The 14895-nt window shown below is 51.0% G+C and overlaps 1 protein-coding gene across 1 annotated transcript in view; it reads left to right on the plus strand.

Moving 5' to 3' along the window:
- Positions 1-10576: 10576 nt before the first annotated feature.
- Positions 10577-14895, plus strand: part of CHRDL2 (chordin like 2) — a gene marked incomplete at its 5' end in the record, with an annotated part of 20418 nt that continues 16099 nt past the window's right edge. The window contains 3 exon segments of the mRNA XM_010166277.2: positions 10577-10710; positions 11214-11307; positions 12425-12567. Of these exon segments, the coding sequence (XP_010164579.2) occupies positions 10577-10710; positions 11214-11307; positions 12425-12567 (371 nt within the window).

The raw sequence follows: 14895 nt of genomic DNA on the forward strand, positions 1-14895 counted from the left end.
GTATCACCCTCCACCCCGGCTGCAGCACACTGCTGGGTGCTGGGGAGGGGACTGTGGGGTGTCATGGGCTGGCAGGGACACCAGGTTGAAGGTCTGGGACCCCCCTCCTGTGGGCTAGAAATTGTGCAGGGCAGGAGGTTGAATTGCAGCCCATCTGCAGAGGTCCCACCCCGCATGGGCGCATCTTCACTCCGAGGGTAGATGGGGACGTGGGCAATTTGGGGAAATGGGCTCCAGTTGTGGCCAGGGCAGTTGAGATGGGATGTGAGGAAGAATTTCTTTGCTGAAAGGGTTCTGAGGCATTGGAAGGGGTTGCCCAGGGCAGTGGTGGAGTCCCCATCCCTGGAGGGATTGAAGAGTCGTGTAGACACAGTGCTGAGGGACATGGGTCAGTGGTGGACTTGTCAGTGTTGGGTTCATGGTTGGACTCCATGAGCTTAAAGGGCTTTTCCAATCCAGGAAATTCTGGGATTCTGTGAAATGACTCCCCAAAACCAAAGCTGGGAGCTTTTCTCCATGTCTATCCCTTGTCCATCTCCATATCCATCCCTTGTCCATCTGCATCCCTTGTCCATCTCCATATCCATCCCTTGTCCACCTCCATATCCATCCCTTGTCCATCTCCATCCCTTGTCCATCTCCATATCCATCCCTTGTCCATCTGCATCCCTTGTCCATCTCCATATCCATCCCTTGTCCATCTGCATCCCTTGTCCATCTCCATATCCATCCCTTGTCCATCTGCATCCCTTGTCCATCTCCATATCCATCCCTTGTCCATCTGCATCCCTTGTCCATCTCCATATCCATCCCTTGTCCATCTGCATCCCTTGTCCATCTCCATATCCATCCCTTGTCCATCTGCATCCCTTGTCCATCTCCATATCCATCCCTTGTCCATCTGCATCCCTTGTCCATCTCCATATCCATCCCTTGTCCATCTGCATCCCTTGTCCATCTCCATATCCATCCCTTGTCCATCTGCATCCCTTGTCCATCTCCATATCCATCCCTTGTCCACCTCCATAGCCATCCCTTGTCCATCTGCATCCCTTGTCCATCTCAATATCCATCCCTTGTCCACCTCCATATCCATCCCTTGTCCATCTGCATCCCTTGTCCATCTCCATATCCATCCCTTGCCCATCTCCGTATCCATCCCTTGTCCACCTCCATATCCATCCCTTGTCCATCTCCATATCCATCCCTTACCCACCTCCATCTCCATCCCTTGCCCATCTCCATATCCATCCCTTGCCCATCTCCGTATCCATCCCTTGTCCACCTCCATATCCATCCCTTGTCCACTTCCATCTCCATCCCTCGCCCACCTCCATCTCCATCCCTTGCCCATCTCCATATCCGTCCCTTGCCCACCTTCATCTCCATCCCTTGTTCTCTCCTGCTTCTACTCCCAGCAGGCTAACTGGGACAGGTAAGATTTAAGATGGGAAAGGGAAGGGAGGTTCAACACTTCCTTGTACAAAGAAGCTTGAAGAACTTCCCCGGTGCTATTTAGCAGCTTGGAGTGTACTGGAGATATTAATTGGAGCCAGGAGGTGGGTTTGACTAGAACAAGGCACTGAGACCCCACCAAATGGGTGCTAGACACCCCTACAACATCACAAACCACTCGAGAACCGAGCAAAGCAGAGCGGGACCCATCGTGTCCCTGGATTTATTCTCCCCCTTTAATCTCCCGCAATCCCAGCGGAGTCTGTCAGCAGCTGCATTAGGATGATTTACGATCTCCTGCTGCCAGCAGTGCATTAGGCACTCGGCAAATAACCATCCTCCTGGAGATGGAGGAGCTCTGGATTAGCTTGGTGGGATGTACTGGGAGGGAAAGCTGAGGGGAGACCTTCTGGCTTTCTCCAACTACTTGAAAGGAGGTTGTGGTGAGGTGGGTGTGGGTATCTTCTGCCAAATAACAAGTGTTAGGATGAGAGGGAATGGCCTTAAGTTGCACCAGGGGAGGTTTAGGTTGGATATGAGGAAAAAAATCTTCTCTGGAAGGGTTCTGAGGCATTGGAAGGGGTTGCCCAGGGAGGTGGTGGAGTCCCCATCCCTGGAGGGATTTAAAGGACCTGTAGATGTGGCACCTGGGGACATGGTTTAGTGGTGAACTTGGCAATGCTGGGTTTATGGTTGGACTAGATGATCCTGATGATCATAGAATCATAGAATGGTTTGGGTTGGAAGGGACCTTAAAGATCATCTAAAGATCTTTTCTAACCAAACTATTCTATGATTCTATGAAAGAGAGGAGGCTGGATGAGGCTGTGCAGAGACTTGGAGAGCAAAATTAGGAAGAAATTGTTTGGTGTGAGGGTGGTGAGCCAGTGTCCCAGGTTGGCCAGAGAAGCTGTGGCTGCTCCTCCCTGGAAGTGTTTGTGGCCAGGTTGGATGAGGCTTTGAGCAACCTGGTCTAGTGGAAGGTGTCCCTGCTGCTGGCAGGGGGGTTGGAACTGGAGGAGCTTTAAGGTCCCTTCCAACCCTACCCTAACCATTCTAAAATCCTGGTGAGTTTGGTTCCTTTCCCTTCCTTGAGCTCATCTGAAGCCACCAAGCTCAGACTGCAGCACTTATTTCTTGTGTGAGGGATGTGGGTTTGATTCCCCTCCGCTGCCAGGGCTGCGTTAACCCTGGTACCCAGGTTACCAGGAGGATGGAGACATCTCCAGAAGGTGAAACAGATGCTAGGTGAGATGTTTGCTCTTCAGAGGGACCTGCTGATGGTAGCAGAGCCCCTAAATCAGGTATAAACCAAGATGAATGGGGGTAGCAGGGGTTTGTCTGCTTTGGGGGGAAGCTCTGGAGTCTGTTTGCAGGATTTATACTGGTGATAAAGGACTGGGGACTGTGGGACAGGATGAGAGCACGAAGGTCCAGGATCACTCCTCAGCTCTGCATTGCTTTGGCTCTACTGCCAGGGGCATCCCATGGTATGAGGAACTTGGCTGGGGCTCCAGATGACCTATGGACAAAGGCAGGAGGGTCTTGGTGACCTTTCTGAGCAACCTGCTCTTGTAAAGACGTCCCTGCTCACTGCAGTGGGGTTGGACTAGATGACCTTTGAGGGTCCCTTCCAACCCAATATATTCTATGATGATTGGTGACCAGATCCTCATGAAATCATGGACTTTTCTCCATTGTCCACCTCTGCAGCTCACTGCCTCACACTCTTCTCAGAGCTGAGCGCTCCGAGAGAATGAAGACAGGAATAAATTAGTTACGAGCAGGCTCATCAGCCAAGAGACCTACAGTGTCGTGGCTAAAAATAGGTGAGAAGCAGAGACGCTCGGGCTTGAAGGCAAGTCAGGAAAGAAGAATTTGCCCACAGAAACAGACTATTTTAGGGGATTTACACTCTCAACTGAAAAAAAAATATGAGAGAGACAGGTTACTGCAGCCCAACCACCACGAGAAGTTCAGTGGCAATAGTTGAACGCAAAATGTTTTGGCTGGAGGCATCTCTGGAGAATGTGTGGGGCAGTGGTTTTCTCCAGGAGCTTGGAAATGGCTATTTCATTTCTTTTTAACGTGGTTCCTGGAGAACAGGGGGTTTGTGGGATCCATCTGTCCTCTGAGTTTGGATCCAGCATGATGAGGAACTGAGCGGTTCAAAGGATCAGGATGAAAAGCAAATCCTACTGGTGGCCATGGTAAGGGAGAAACGAGGGCTGCACACCCTGATTTAAACATCTGAGGAACCCCTTGAGAAGGAGCAGAGGGAAACCGAGCCCCATCTGCTGCTTGCAGAGCCCATGGAGATGCTCTAGGTGTGGGACATCACTTGTCTCCTCCACCCTGAGAAGTTCAATGATGCTTTGTGAGGCTTCACTTACAAAACTACAGAGTTTTCCAAACTCTTAAAATCCAGAGAAAAAATTCCCAGCCCAGGAACTGAACAAATTGAACACGTGGAAAACGATCTGGACGTGAAGTGAAGCTGTTAAGATGCCACATGTCAAAGGTCCTGATGTTTGAACCAGTCCCTTTGCAGCTGAGTTGCATTTTAAGCCTTTCATAAATACAGAGCTGTCACAGGAGCGCCTGGACTTTCTGTACCAGACAAGAGCTTTTTACACTTTATTTATGGCCTCTCTTAAAACTTACAAACTGGTTTTGCATAAACACACCCCCGCGTGCCCGGCTGGCGCTGCCTGGCAGGTGCTTGACCTCCAAAAAAGCTGTCAGGGGCCAGGAGTCTGACTCAGACGTGTCCTGCTTCAGGGGAGAGCTGTTGGGTGGAGGGGGGGGGGACTGGTTGGGGACGTAGAGATGGAGGAAACCTCTTGTGTTGTGGGATGAAATGAGGGAGAAGAAGGGTGTGATTCATGGGATGTTTTGGTAGAGTTTTTGTTGGAGCCAGTTTGGTACCTGGAGGGAAAGTCTTTACTAGGGAAACTGAGGCACGGGGCTGGTGGAGGATTTGTGTGGTGGGTGAGCAAACTGGGAGAGGTTGTTATCTTCATTTTACAGAATCCCAGAACTGCCTGGGTTGGAAAAACCTTTTAAGATCATCAAGTCCCATTATGAACCCAACACTGACCAGTCCCCTATGACTAACCCATGTCCCTCAGCACTGTGTCTACACGACTCTTCAATCCCTCCAGGGATGGGGACTCCACCACTGCCCTGGGCAACCCCTTCCAATGCCTCAGAACCCTTGCAGCAAAGAAATTCTTCCTCACATCCCATCTCAACTGCCCTGGCCACAACTGGAGCCCATTTCCTCTTGTCCTGTCCCTTGGGCCTTGGTTGGACAGACCCACCCCCACCTCTCTCCACCCTCCTCCAAGGGACTTGCACAGAGCCACAAGGTCTCCCCTCAGCCTTCTTTTCTCCAGGCTCAACAACCCCAGTTCCCTCAGCTGCTCTGGGGTCTTGCAGGTGCATTAGCCATCTCTAGCCATGGGTCAACCTTTACCTGCCTCAAGGACTCACCTGGGTACTCCTCAGTGTAAGGAAGATCCAGTGTAAGTCCAGGTTGATGGATGATGATCCCATGCATGCAGAGACCTGGCTGGGTAATGGGTGTGCAGATGGGAACCATTCCCCAGGTGGTGGAGCAGTGATGCAAAAGCAGCTTAAAACCATTGAAGACCTTCTGCTCAGGTCTGGGAACCCCCAACATGGGAGTGGGGAATGTAGGGGCAGGGTCTTGCACGTGCACGTGTGTATGTGACTTGTCTTTGTTGGGCATCAGTCCCTACATCCAGAAGGAGGTGAAACAAGCATGGCTGAGCCTGAGCCCAAGGAGAATTTGGCAGCAGGACATGGTAGTCTGGTAGCCATCACGCTTGTAGGTTTAATAGCTCGCTGTGTTTCCTGCTGCCATGTTCAGGGTTGGTGCAGGAGAACATCTGATCTGGTTTTGGCTCCTGGTTCAGCCATGGTCAAAGTGGTCCTCAGGGCGTGGGATGAGTCAGAGCACATCGGGAAACCCATGGGGATGTCTTTGTCCTCACAGCCCACTGCAGATGTGGAAGGATGCAAGGAACTGGCTCAAATGGGCTGTGTCAGTGAGTGGGAGAGCTTCAGGGACAGGTCTCATGGACATGCTGGCCTTGTGAGGGGACTTGCCTGCATCCAAGTACAGGAGATGTCTGGGGTTGGTCTGTCCAACATCAGCTGGTTTGATGGTTCAGCAAGGAGGCTGTGAGGTCTCACCCATCTCCCCTTGGTTCATGGTCTTAATGTAGAGCAGGTCACGAAGATGCAGGATGGCATAGTGGTTGGTGTATGAAGCTGTGGAGATACATCCCAAAGAGGCATTGGGGCCATTCTCATGGTGTGAGGGAGATGTCAGCGGTCACCAAAGGCAGTGCAGGAGGGGTTTCTCCATGCCCTTCAGTTTGACACCCTGGATTGATGTCTCCAGGCCATCTCATGAAGATTCTGCTCCAAGGGCTTCATAGAGTGTCTCAGAGTCTCTGTGGTAGCCTCTTCTGGGTTTTAAATCTGCTGGTAGCTGGAAAGCTCCCACAATATCTGTCCTAAATCTTCCAGGCTTTGCCTCAAGCTGATTGCTTCTTCTTGGCTCTGCCATGGCCAAGAGATCACCATTTTCTTTGTCACAGCCCTCTCTTGCCTCATCCTCCACCTCGTACTTTCCATCCCATACTGCCATCCTGGATGCAATTAATGATAATTAATGACAATTAATGATCATCAGAGTAAACCCAGCCCTGGGCACAGCCTTGAGCATGGACCAGAGGTGTCCAGATTCTTGCTGTAGGTGCACTCCTCAGCATGGTGTTGAGTGGTGCCAACTTGGGCAATGATTTGGATGTAACCAGGTGGTCCTCACCCAAGAAAACATTGGAGCCACAGCAGAAAATGACAGTTGGATGAGGAGGCAGGGAGAAACCTTCCTCCTCCATGATGTCCCCAGCAGAGACCTTTGAGGTGGGAAAGGCAGAGCAGCCTTTGCATGGAGGAGTCGCTCTTCACAGCATCTCCCACCCTCCCTCTGGGCACAAGGACACGGGACTTGTTCCTGAGTGGTAGAGGAATAATTTCTATGGCTTTCAGTTGTTTTTTTCTGGTTCATACAACCCATCATGGTACTTTGAAGAGCAGGGTCTTGTATTGGGGTCTTCTTGTATTTGAGAAGAAACTGGTTAGATGCCCCCTCCCTGGAAGTGTTGAAGGCCAGGTTGGATGAGGCTTTGAGCAACCTGGTCTAGTGGAAGGTGTCCCTGCTGATGGCAGGGAGGTTGGAACTGGATGAGCTTTAAGGTCCCTTCCAATCCAAACCATTCTATGATTCTATGACCTGCTCTTGGAGGTGTTTGCAATGGGAAGTGTTTGCCCCTTCCCATCTCTGCTCCTACTTCCACGTCCCATAGGGCCACCCCCAAGCGTAGAGCCTCTGGCATACAATCAGCAAGCCCTGGTTGTGTCTCCAAAATATCATGGACCAGGTTGGCCTGCTGTCTTCTCCTGCCTAGGGATCATGTGTTCCTGGGGAAGGAAAACAAAATGATGGCTTCATCTAGATTTTTTGATATTACAACTTTGAAAATGCTCCACAGCTCAAAAGCCCTCTCTGGAAAAGGAGAAGTCAAACAATGTGACTTTTGTGAGCGTGCTGTTGCCGACGCCGCAATAAATGAGGAGCCTGAATGGCACGGGAGCAATTTACTGCCACAAATGGCTTTTCACTCCGCGTCAGTTGGGAAGATATCCAAGGTTTGACCTCTGAAAATGAAATTATTCACCTGGCATGAGGAAAAAATGATCCAGAGCCTCCAACTTTTTCAACCTCCTCCTTCCATCCATCCCCAGCTTGCCAAATACGTGGCATGAGTGCTACTGAGATGCGGACAAGTGTCTCCTGCTGCTACTGCTGCTGCCCGGTCCTCTGCCAGTTGACTTTAATTTTACCAACGAGGCCTTTTGCAGACATGAATCAAGCTGCTTTCGAGGGCTGGACCCAAACCAGAGCTCCACTTGTGAAAGGCAAGTGATTAAATGTTTGAAGGAAGCAGCCAACTGGCATAGGAACCTGCAAGCTGAGCGGGGCCCACGTCACATGAAGGCAACTTGATTTCTTCACCCTCAGCGTAATTCATGAAGATGCTGCAAGCAGGGAAAAATGAAATCGTTTTCTCACCCTTTTGCAAGATGATGATGGTTTTTTTCTTCTTCTTTTCTCCTGGATTTCTGTGGTTTCCAGCCACACGTTCTCCGTTCTCGTGTGGTTGGATGTAAACTCGTGTCCTGCATGGTCAGGAATGTGGGTTTGTTGACTTGTTAGAAGTTTGGAGCAAGTTATGGGGATGGTGTAAAAACCTGAGTAGGAAAAAACCTCCTGCTTGTTCCTCTGATGGCATCCACCCTAAAATCATTGCACATCACCTTTGTAGATGCAACCATATTGCTGTGCTTGGACTAGGAGGTCTGGGCAGCTGGTGGCCACCTCCTTTGCAGGTACAACTTGGAGAATCATGTGCTTGAAGCCCGTTAGCTCAATGAGGAGCTCAAAGCTGCTGGTAGACCTGTAGGGTTTGAGTTGGAAGGGACCTATAAGGATCATCTTAGACCTGTAGGCCTGTCCTTCCTGATGGCCATGGGGTCTGGGTGACAGAGCACTAGAATAAGCTGCCCAGAGAGGGTGTGGAGTCTCCATCTCTGGAGATGTTCAAACCCACCCGGACACTTTCCTGTGCAACTTGGTGTAGGGTTGGACTAGAACCTGCTTTGGCAGGGGGGTTGGACTGGATGATCTCCTGAGGTCCCTTCCAACCCCCCACCAGTCTGAGATTCTGTGATTCTGTCCATGGTAGAGCATTGCTTGGGTTCATCCTGAGGATGGTCAGGAGCTGGAGGAGGGACAGCAGCCCACCAGCTTATTTGTATGAGTTTTGCCTGGTTGGTGGGAGAAATGCATTAAGCAGGTGGCACCTCCAGTAGGCAGGTGGCATCTCCAGCTTTGGCAAGGCTGTCTAAACCACTGCTCTGCCCCAAGTGACAGAACGGGGTGTGGGATGGTTTTTAGCATCACTGGGGTGGTGAACACCACCAAGCTAGTTTACGGGACCCTCTGCTATTCATTTGAGGTATCCTTCCAGCAGTGTAGGAAGGTCAGCAGCCACTAGCTTACCTAACTTCACACAACAGGAGCTGGGCACCATGCCTTGGAAAACAACCTTCTCCTCACATCCCCAGGGAACCACAAGGTTTTAAAAGACCCATAAATGCTTCAAGGAGTGTAAATGTCTCCACTGGCTTTGAGCAACGTCATGGCCTGAACTACCTCAGATCCCCTCGATGACGTAACCTTTTTAATCACCTTCAGTTTTATTTGGGCTCTAAGCACCAAAACTTCTACTAACACTCGTGGGACAGGCGTGTGCTTGTTCACAGGAGAGCTTAAGCCCTTGTCATGTCCCTCTGGCTGCTTGGGGCTTGGGGACACACCACAGGAGAGCAGGAGCAGCTGCCAGGCTGCAGTGGAAGTTATAGGGTCCAAGTTTCTGAAGGTCCAACTGAGGTTGGAGCTTGGTCCTGCAGGACCAGGTGATGCTTTTTAATGTGAACCTTAAGGTTGACTGAATTGGGCTTTCTGGCCAAAGTTCTGTGGTTGTTGGTGGTGATCAGGGCCATGGTTTGTCCCACAGGTCCTACTGCAGGCTGGCCATGTCCTGCTAAAGTATTGGTGTGTAATCAAGGGCTTGGAGATGAAGGGGGTTGATAGGGACCTGATAAAATCTGGGGATAGAGGAGATCTCCAATGGGGATCTCCTCCACCAGTTGTGCTGGGCACCATCTCATCCCTCTCCCTGTGCCATGGCAAGGTTAAACCCATACCAGTGTAGGCAGGGCTGGGACATTTCTTGGACAGACAGCTCCTGTTCAGGAGCATGGCCAGAAACTGGCTCTTCTCAAGATGATGGGATCAAGGAGGAAGAGAAAAATATCTAGGTTTTATGCTTTTGGGGACAAAAAATGGGTGAGGTAGGCTTGGTGTCCCCATGGACAGCTCCATAAATCAAGAGCATGGTTCAACCCACTCCAGCCAGACCAGTGCCATGTTGAGTCCAGTAAAGCCAAGGAACTGAGGCTGGTGGGACAGAACAAACCAGTATGGTCCTGCTCTTTAGGGCTGATGCTTGTCTGTCCATGTGCTGATAGTGCTTCTCCAGGGATCCTTGAGAGAATGAGCTGAAGCTCTTAGGAGGAGCAAAAAATTTTCCTTCAGAATGTATTTCTACCTAAAATGTCTTTTTTTTTCTTCTTCTTTTTATGGGTAACCATGAAAATGTCTCCTAAATTCAGGTTCTCCTGTCCCCCCACGACTCCCAGTTCTTCTGGGGAAAATTCAGTTCCATAACATCACCCTGAAACCACGTGTTTATCTTCAGCCTGGAGAAGAGAAGGCTCCAGGGAGACCTTCTAGTGGCCTCCCAGTACCTGAAGGGGGTCCAGGAAGGCTGGGGAGGGGGTTTTCTTAACGGCAGTTAATGACAGAACAAGGGGCAATGGGTTTAAGCTGAAAGAGGGGAGGTTTAGATGAGATATTAGGAAGAAGTTCTTCACTGTGAGGGTGGTCAGACACTGGAACAGGTTGCCCAAGGAAGTTGTAGATGCCCCCTCCCTGGAAGTGTTTGTGGCCAGGTTGGATGAGGCTTTGAGCAACCTGGTCTAGTGGAAGGTGTCCCTGCTGCTGGCAGGGGGGTTGGAACTGGATGAGCTTTAAGGTCCCTTCCAACCCAAACCATTCTATGATTCTATGATTAAACCAGGGTTCCTACTGACGTGTTTTAGAGAGACAACTCGAATTTATCCATCAAATCACCCATTTTGTTCCTTGCAAAGGGAATCTTGCTCGGAGGAGTTGCTGGTTGGGTCAGATGGGTCCCAGTCTGAAAAAATAAATAATAAAACAAATAAATAATAATTAAAAAGAGGTTTAGGGAATGTGTTCCATCTGGGGTTTGGTGGTTGGGACGTGGTCATCAGCTACTCATGGCAAACAGCATGAAGGCACTGAGCTGTCCATGTTCTTCTCGTTGCAAAGGGAGGAGAGGTCTCCTAAAAATCATTCCTTTGTTTTCTCATGTAGCTTCTCTTGGTTGACTTTCAGGGCCGGATATGTTCTGTGACTTCAACGGCAAGAAGTACAGCCCGGGTGAGAGCTGGCACCCCTACCTGGAGCCCCAGGGCTTGATGTACTGCATCCGCTGCAGCTGCTCCGAGGCACGTCCTCTCCGTGCGACCGTGGGAGGTGGTGGAGGTGCTGCATTGGGACATTGCTTTGACAGCTTTTAAGTAGATCAATTCTGGTGTCTAATTTGACCAGAGAAACCCTTTCCAGTCCCATAGGGATGTTGATTAATCTCTTTCTTTTTTTCAAAAGTCCTCCATCACCCTGGAGGTGTTGGGTTGACCTTGTGAAGGAAGCTGTCTCAGTAGCATTGTTGGGGTGTGGGTGGAGGTAGGACCACAAGTGGTCTTTGATGATGAGAGATGAAACCATGAGCTGGCTGGGTTTAAACCAGGGATGGAGACTGGGTGAGCTACACCAGCACAATCTGTTGTGATAATGTGGCCATCATCCAACATCTTCCTCCTCTTGCAGGGGTGAACGTGTAGCTGAATGAACCATGATGGCAGGGGGGTTGGAACTAGGTGATCTTTAAGGTCCCTTCCAATCCAAACCATTCTATGATTCTATGATCTTTCTCTCCATCTCTCCACAGAACGCCAACATCAGGTGCTACCGGATCCAGTGCCCGGCTCTGCAGTGTGCCAGCCCCATCACGGACCCCCAGCAGTGTTGTCCACGGTGTCTTGGTAGGTAGACATCCCATGGGGAGAAGGTGACAAGGTGGTTGTGGTCCTGCAGAGCATAACCTCAACTGTAGCCACTTGAATACTCATGGTAGTGCAGTGATGCTGGGTCTGGACCTGCTCATGGCTGCTCTTGTTGCTTTCCCCCCCAAAAAAAAGTCATTTTGATGGAAAAGGGCTTTCTACCTCTCAACCAGACCACTTTCTCCAACTTCTCCCATCCCAAGAAACCTTGAAAGCACAAAATGTCAGTTCACAGTTCAGGGACAAACCAGAAGCTGGCACGTTATTCAGATCATGTGCCAACAAAATGTGTTGGACACAGGAAAACCAAGAGAAATTTCTGAAGATTTCAAACAAAATTCTTGAATTTTTCCCTCCCCTGGATGTGGTGATGTCCTCCAACATCCAGAGTCAGATCAAAAGGACTTCTCCTATGGGTAATTAGAACAAGTCCAGAGGAGGCCACCAGGATGATGCGAGGGCTGGAGCAGCTCTGCTGTGAGGACAGGCTGAGAGAGTTGGGGCTGTTCAGCCTGGAGAAGAGAAGGCTCCAGGGAGACCTTCTAGTGGCCTCCCAGTACCTGAAGGGGCTCCAGGAAGGCTGGGGAGGGACTTTTCATAAGGGCAGTTAATGACAAAACAAGGGGAAATGGGTTTAAGCTGAAAGAGGGGAGGTTTAGATGAGATATTAGGAAGAAGTTCTTCACTGTGAGGGTGGTCAGACACTGGAACAGGTTGCCCAAGGAAGCTGTAGATGCCCCCTCCCTGGAAGTGTTTGTGGCCAGGTTGGATGAGGCTTTGAGCAACGTGGTCTAGTGGAAGGTGTCCCTGCTGCTGGCAGGGGGATTGGAACTGGATGAGCTTTAAGGTCCCTTCCAACCCAAACCATTCTATGGTATGATATGATATGACATCACTGTTCTCCAAAAACTTTCAGACACGTAGACCTCCATGGGCCATGCAATGCCCTGGCCACTTCTCCATGATAACTGCAACGTGGAAAGATCTCCTTGTCCTTTTGAGATGGGCTGGTGAGGAATCTACTGAGCATCCATGATACATGGGGGTCAGGCAAAGGCTGACTCTCATCCTGTTGCTTTCTCCTCTTCTTTTCTAGAACCACATTCCCCTTCTGGTCTCCGGGCACCCGTCAAGTCCTGTCAATACAACGGGACAACCTACCAGCAAGGCGAGATGTTCACCACCAGTGAGCTCTTTCCCAGCCGCCAGCCGAACCAGTGTGTGCAGTGCAGCTGCTCCGTAAGCTCCCCGCGAGCCCACGGGAGGTGGGGAGGGCTTGGGGTGTGCTCCTGCACCTCAGTGGTGTCCCACCAGGTCAAAACACTCATGAGGACCATTGGTTGGTACCAGCTCATGGTGGGATGGTTTGTCATCAGGATCAGGTTATCAGTACAGGAGACTGATTTTCCTCTGAGCTTCCTCTGAAATGGTGCTGGATCCTCCTTGCCCAACAACTAAGGACCATCTCAGAGCTGGGTGCTTCTCCCTCTACCTGAGTGTGTTGTCTGGCCTTGACCCCAAGCAAGATGTGCTGCAAATGTCCGCTGGGTCCTGGGGTCAGGGCCTAAAGCACCCACCTGAATCTCCTCCCTGGTGGGAACAACAGAAACAAGCTGCTTCAAGAGTGGGTCTCATGGGCCAGTTCTTGGTGGCCCCCATTGGGGCTCCTTGGTGTGGGCAGGGGGGACAAGCCTGTCCCCACTGAGCAGAGCATGCCAACAAGTGTATTTTCCTGCTGTGAGGACCAGTGCTGTCCCCACAGCAACCAGCTATCCCATCTGCCCCACTGAGGCATCATACAGCAGATGACCAGCAGAGAGGACAACTGGAAGCTTTTCCCCATGAGTGCTTGCTGCAAAGCAGATGGGGTTCATAGCTGGAGGACCTGGGGGAACTCAGCAGGCCTACAAGGCATCAAAGAGGCCAACTCTTGGGCTTCAGAAGTTCTTGGTACATTGAGCTCAACCAGTGTTGAGCTGGTGGGACTGAGCTGGGTTCCAGAAATTGTTTGGTGGCTCCCAAATGCTGCTGAGTGCCTTGGTCTTCTGATGCATCCAGCAGCCAGCTTCTGGCCTGCATGGCTGAAGCTCACACCCAACGCAGCTGGGAGACAACAGCAGAGAGTTGAGGGCATCTGCAACAAAGCCTGGCCATCAGGGATGGCAATGGGCAGATGCCTGGTCATCTTCATCCCTCTTGCTTGGATTGAAGTGGAAACTGAACCCAGGGCTGAGACACACTTGAGCACACAGGTGGCTGAGCTGCACCAGGAGCCAATTTCATCTGGAAACTCCTGCAATGTGTTCACCAGCCTTCTGGGCCACCATGTGTGGAGTTGTGCCCTGGAGATGTGCATGTACTTTCCAGGCCTTCTACAAAAAGCATTTCCAGGAGGCATCTGCCTTTCACATTGAGTTGCAATGACCTTTGCAGGACCATTGCATTCCTATCTTCCTTGATGGACCTGATTGACCTACTTGAGGGCTGCAACAGTGGCCAGGATGCTGCGTGGTCCTAGGTGTGCACCTCTGTGATGGATTGCCCATCCACCATCCATTACCAGCACCAGAGGGATGTTCTTTCTTCATGAGCTTCCAGCAATGTCCTGAGACAAGGTTTGGCTCTGCTCTGCCCAACCCTCTCCCACAGGTTGGGATCCTGAGAAAACCCATCAAAACCTGAGTCCTGACACATTGCTCAGGAGGTTTGAGGCAGCCTGGCCAGCAGTGATGGAGAAGGTGTGAGGAGCACAGGGCCATGCATGCCAGGAGCTGAGTGTTGGGAGATATATGGAACAGCTCCTCCTCCTTGAGAGGGAGTGAGGAAAGGGGATGGAAAGTGCCAACGCTGGACTTGGATGCTGAGGGGAAGGGCTTGCAGCAGCTCTGCCATAAATAAGAAGAAGGTTGTAGACTTGGCCTTCAGTGCCCATCGTACAGAGCCCTTGGATCAGACCAAGCTCCACAGGTTTGTGCTTTGCTTGCAACAAATAATTTGACTAAGCTTGGCCAGGAAGGAAAAAGAGGTGAGAAAGCCCAAACCACCTCTCTTTCACATGCCAAGAGCACGCACACGGTGGTTACCATCAGCTGGTGCTTCCTAGTGAAGTAAGTTGTGGATGCCCCCTCCCTGGAAGTGTTTGTGGCCAGGTTGGGTGAGGCTTTGAGCAACCTGGTCTAGTGGAAGGTGTCCCTGCTGCTGGCAGGGGGGGGTTGGAACTGGATGAGCTTTAAGGTCCCTTCCAACCCAAACCATTCTGTGATTCTATCATCTGTGATACCAGGATAGGTGGTCTGAGCCTTTGGTGGTTGTGCACACCTTGGAATCAGGTGGCAAGAGGAATGGCTTAGATGTAGAAATGATACAGCTTTTGAGGCTGGTTCCTCTCTTACAGACCCCACCTGGACGTCAGCTCATTAGGTTGGGGACAAACACCAGGAAGGAGCCCTTGAACTCATCTGTATGTGCCCACCTGGCTCTGCTTTCCCAGCCCACCCTCCCACTGTCCTCAGGAGCTTGTGAAGGTCCGTGTCCCTCTGGGAGGCACTGGCTCTCGCTCAGGCTCTG

Source organism: Antrostomus carolinensis, unplaced genomic scaffold (assembly GCF_000700745.2).
Source record: "Antrostomus carolinensis isolate BGI_N321 unplaced genomic scaffold, ASM70074v2 scaffold6334, whole genome shotgun sequence".
Lineage (NCBI taxonomy): Eukaryota > Metazoa > Chordata > Aves > Caprimulgiformes > Caprimulgidae > Antrostomus > Antrostomus carolinensis.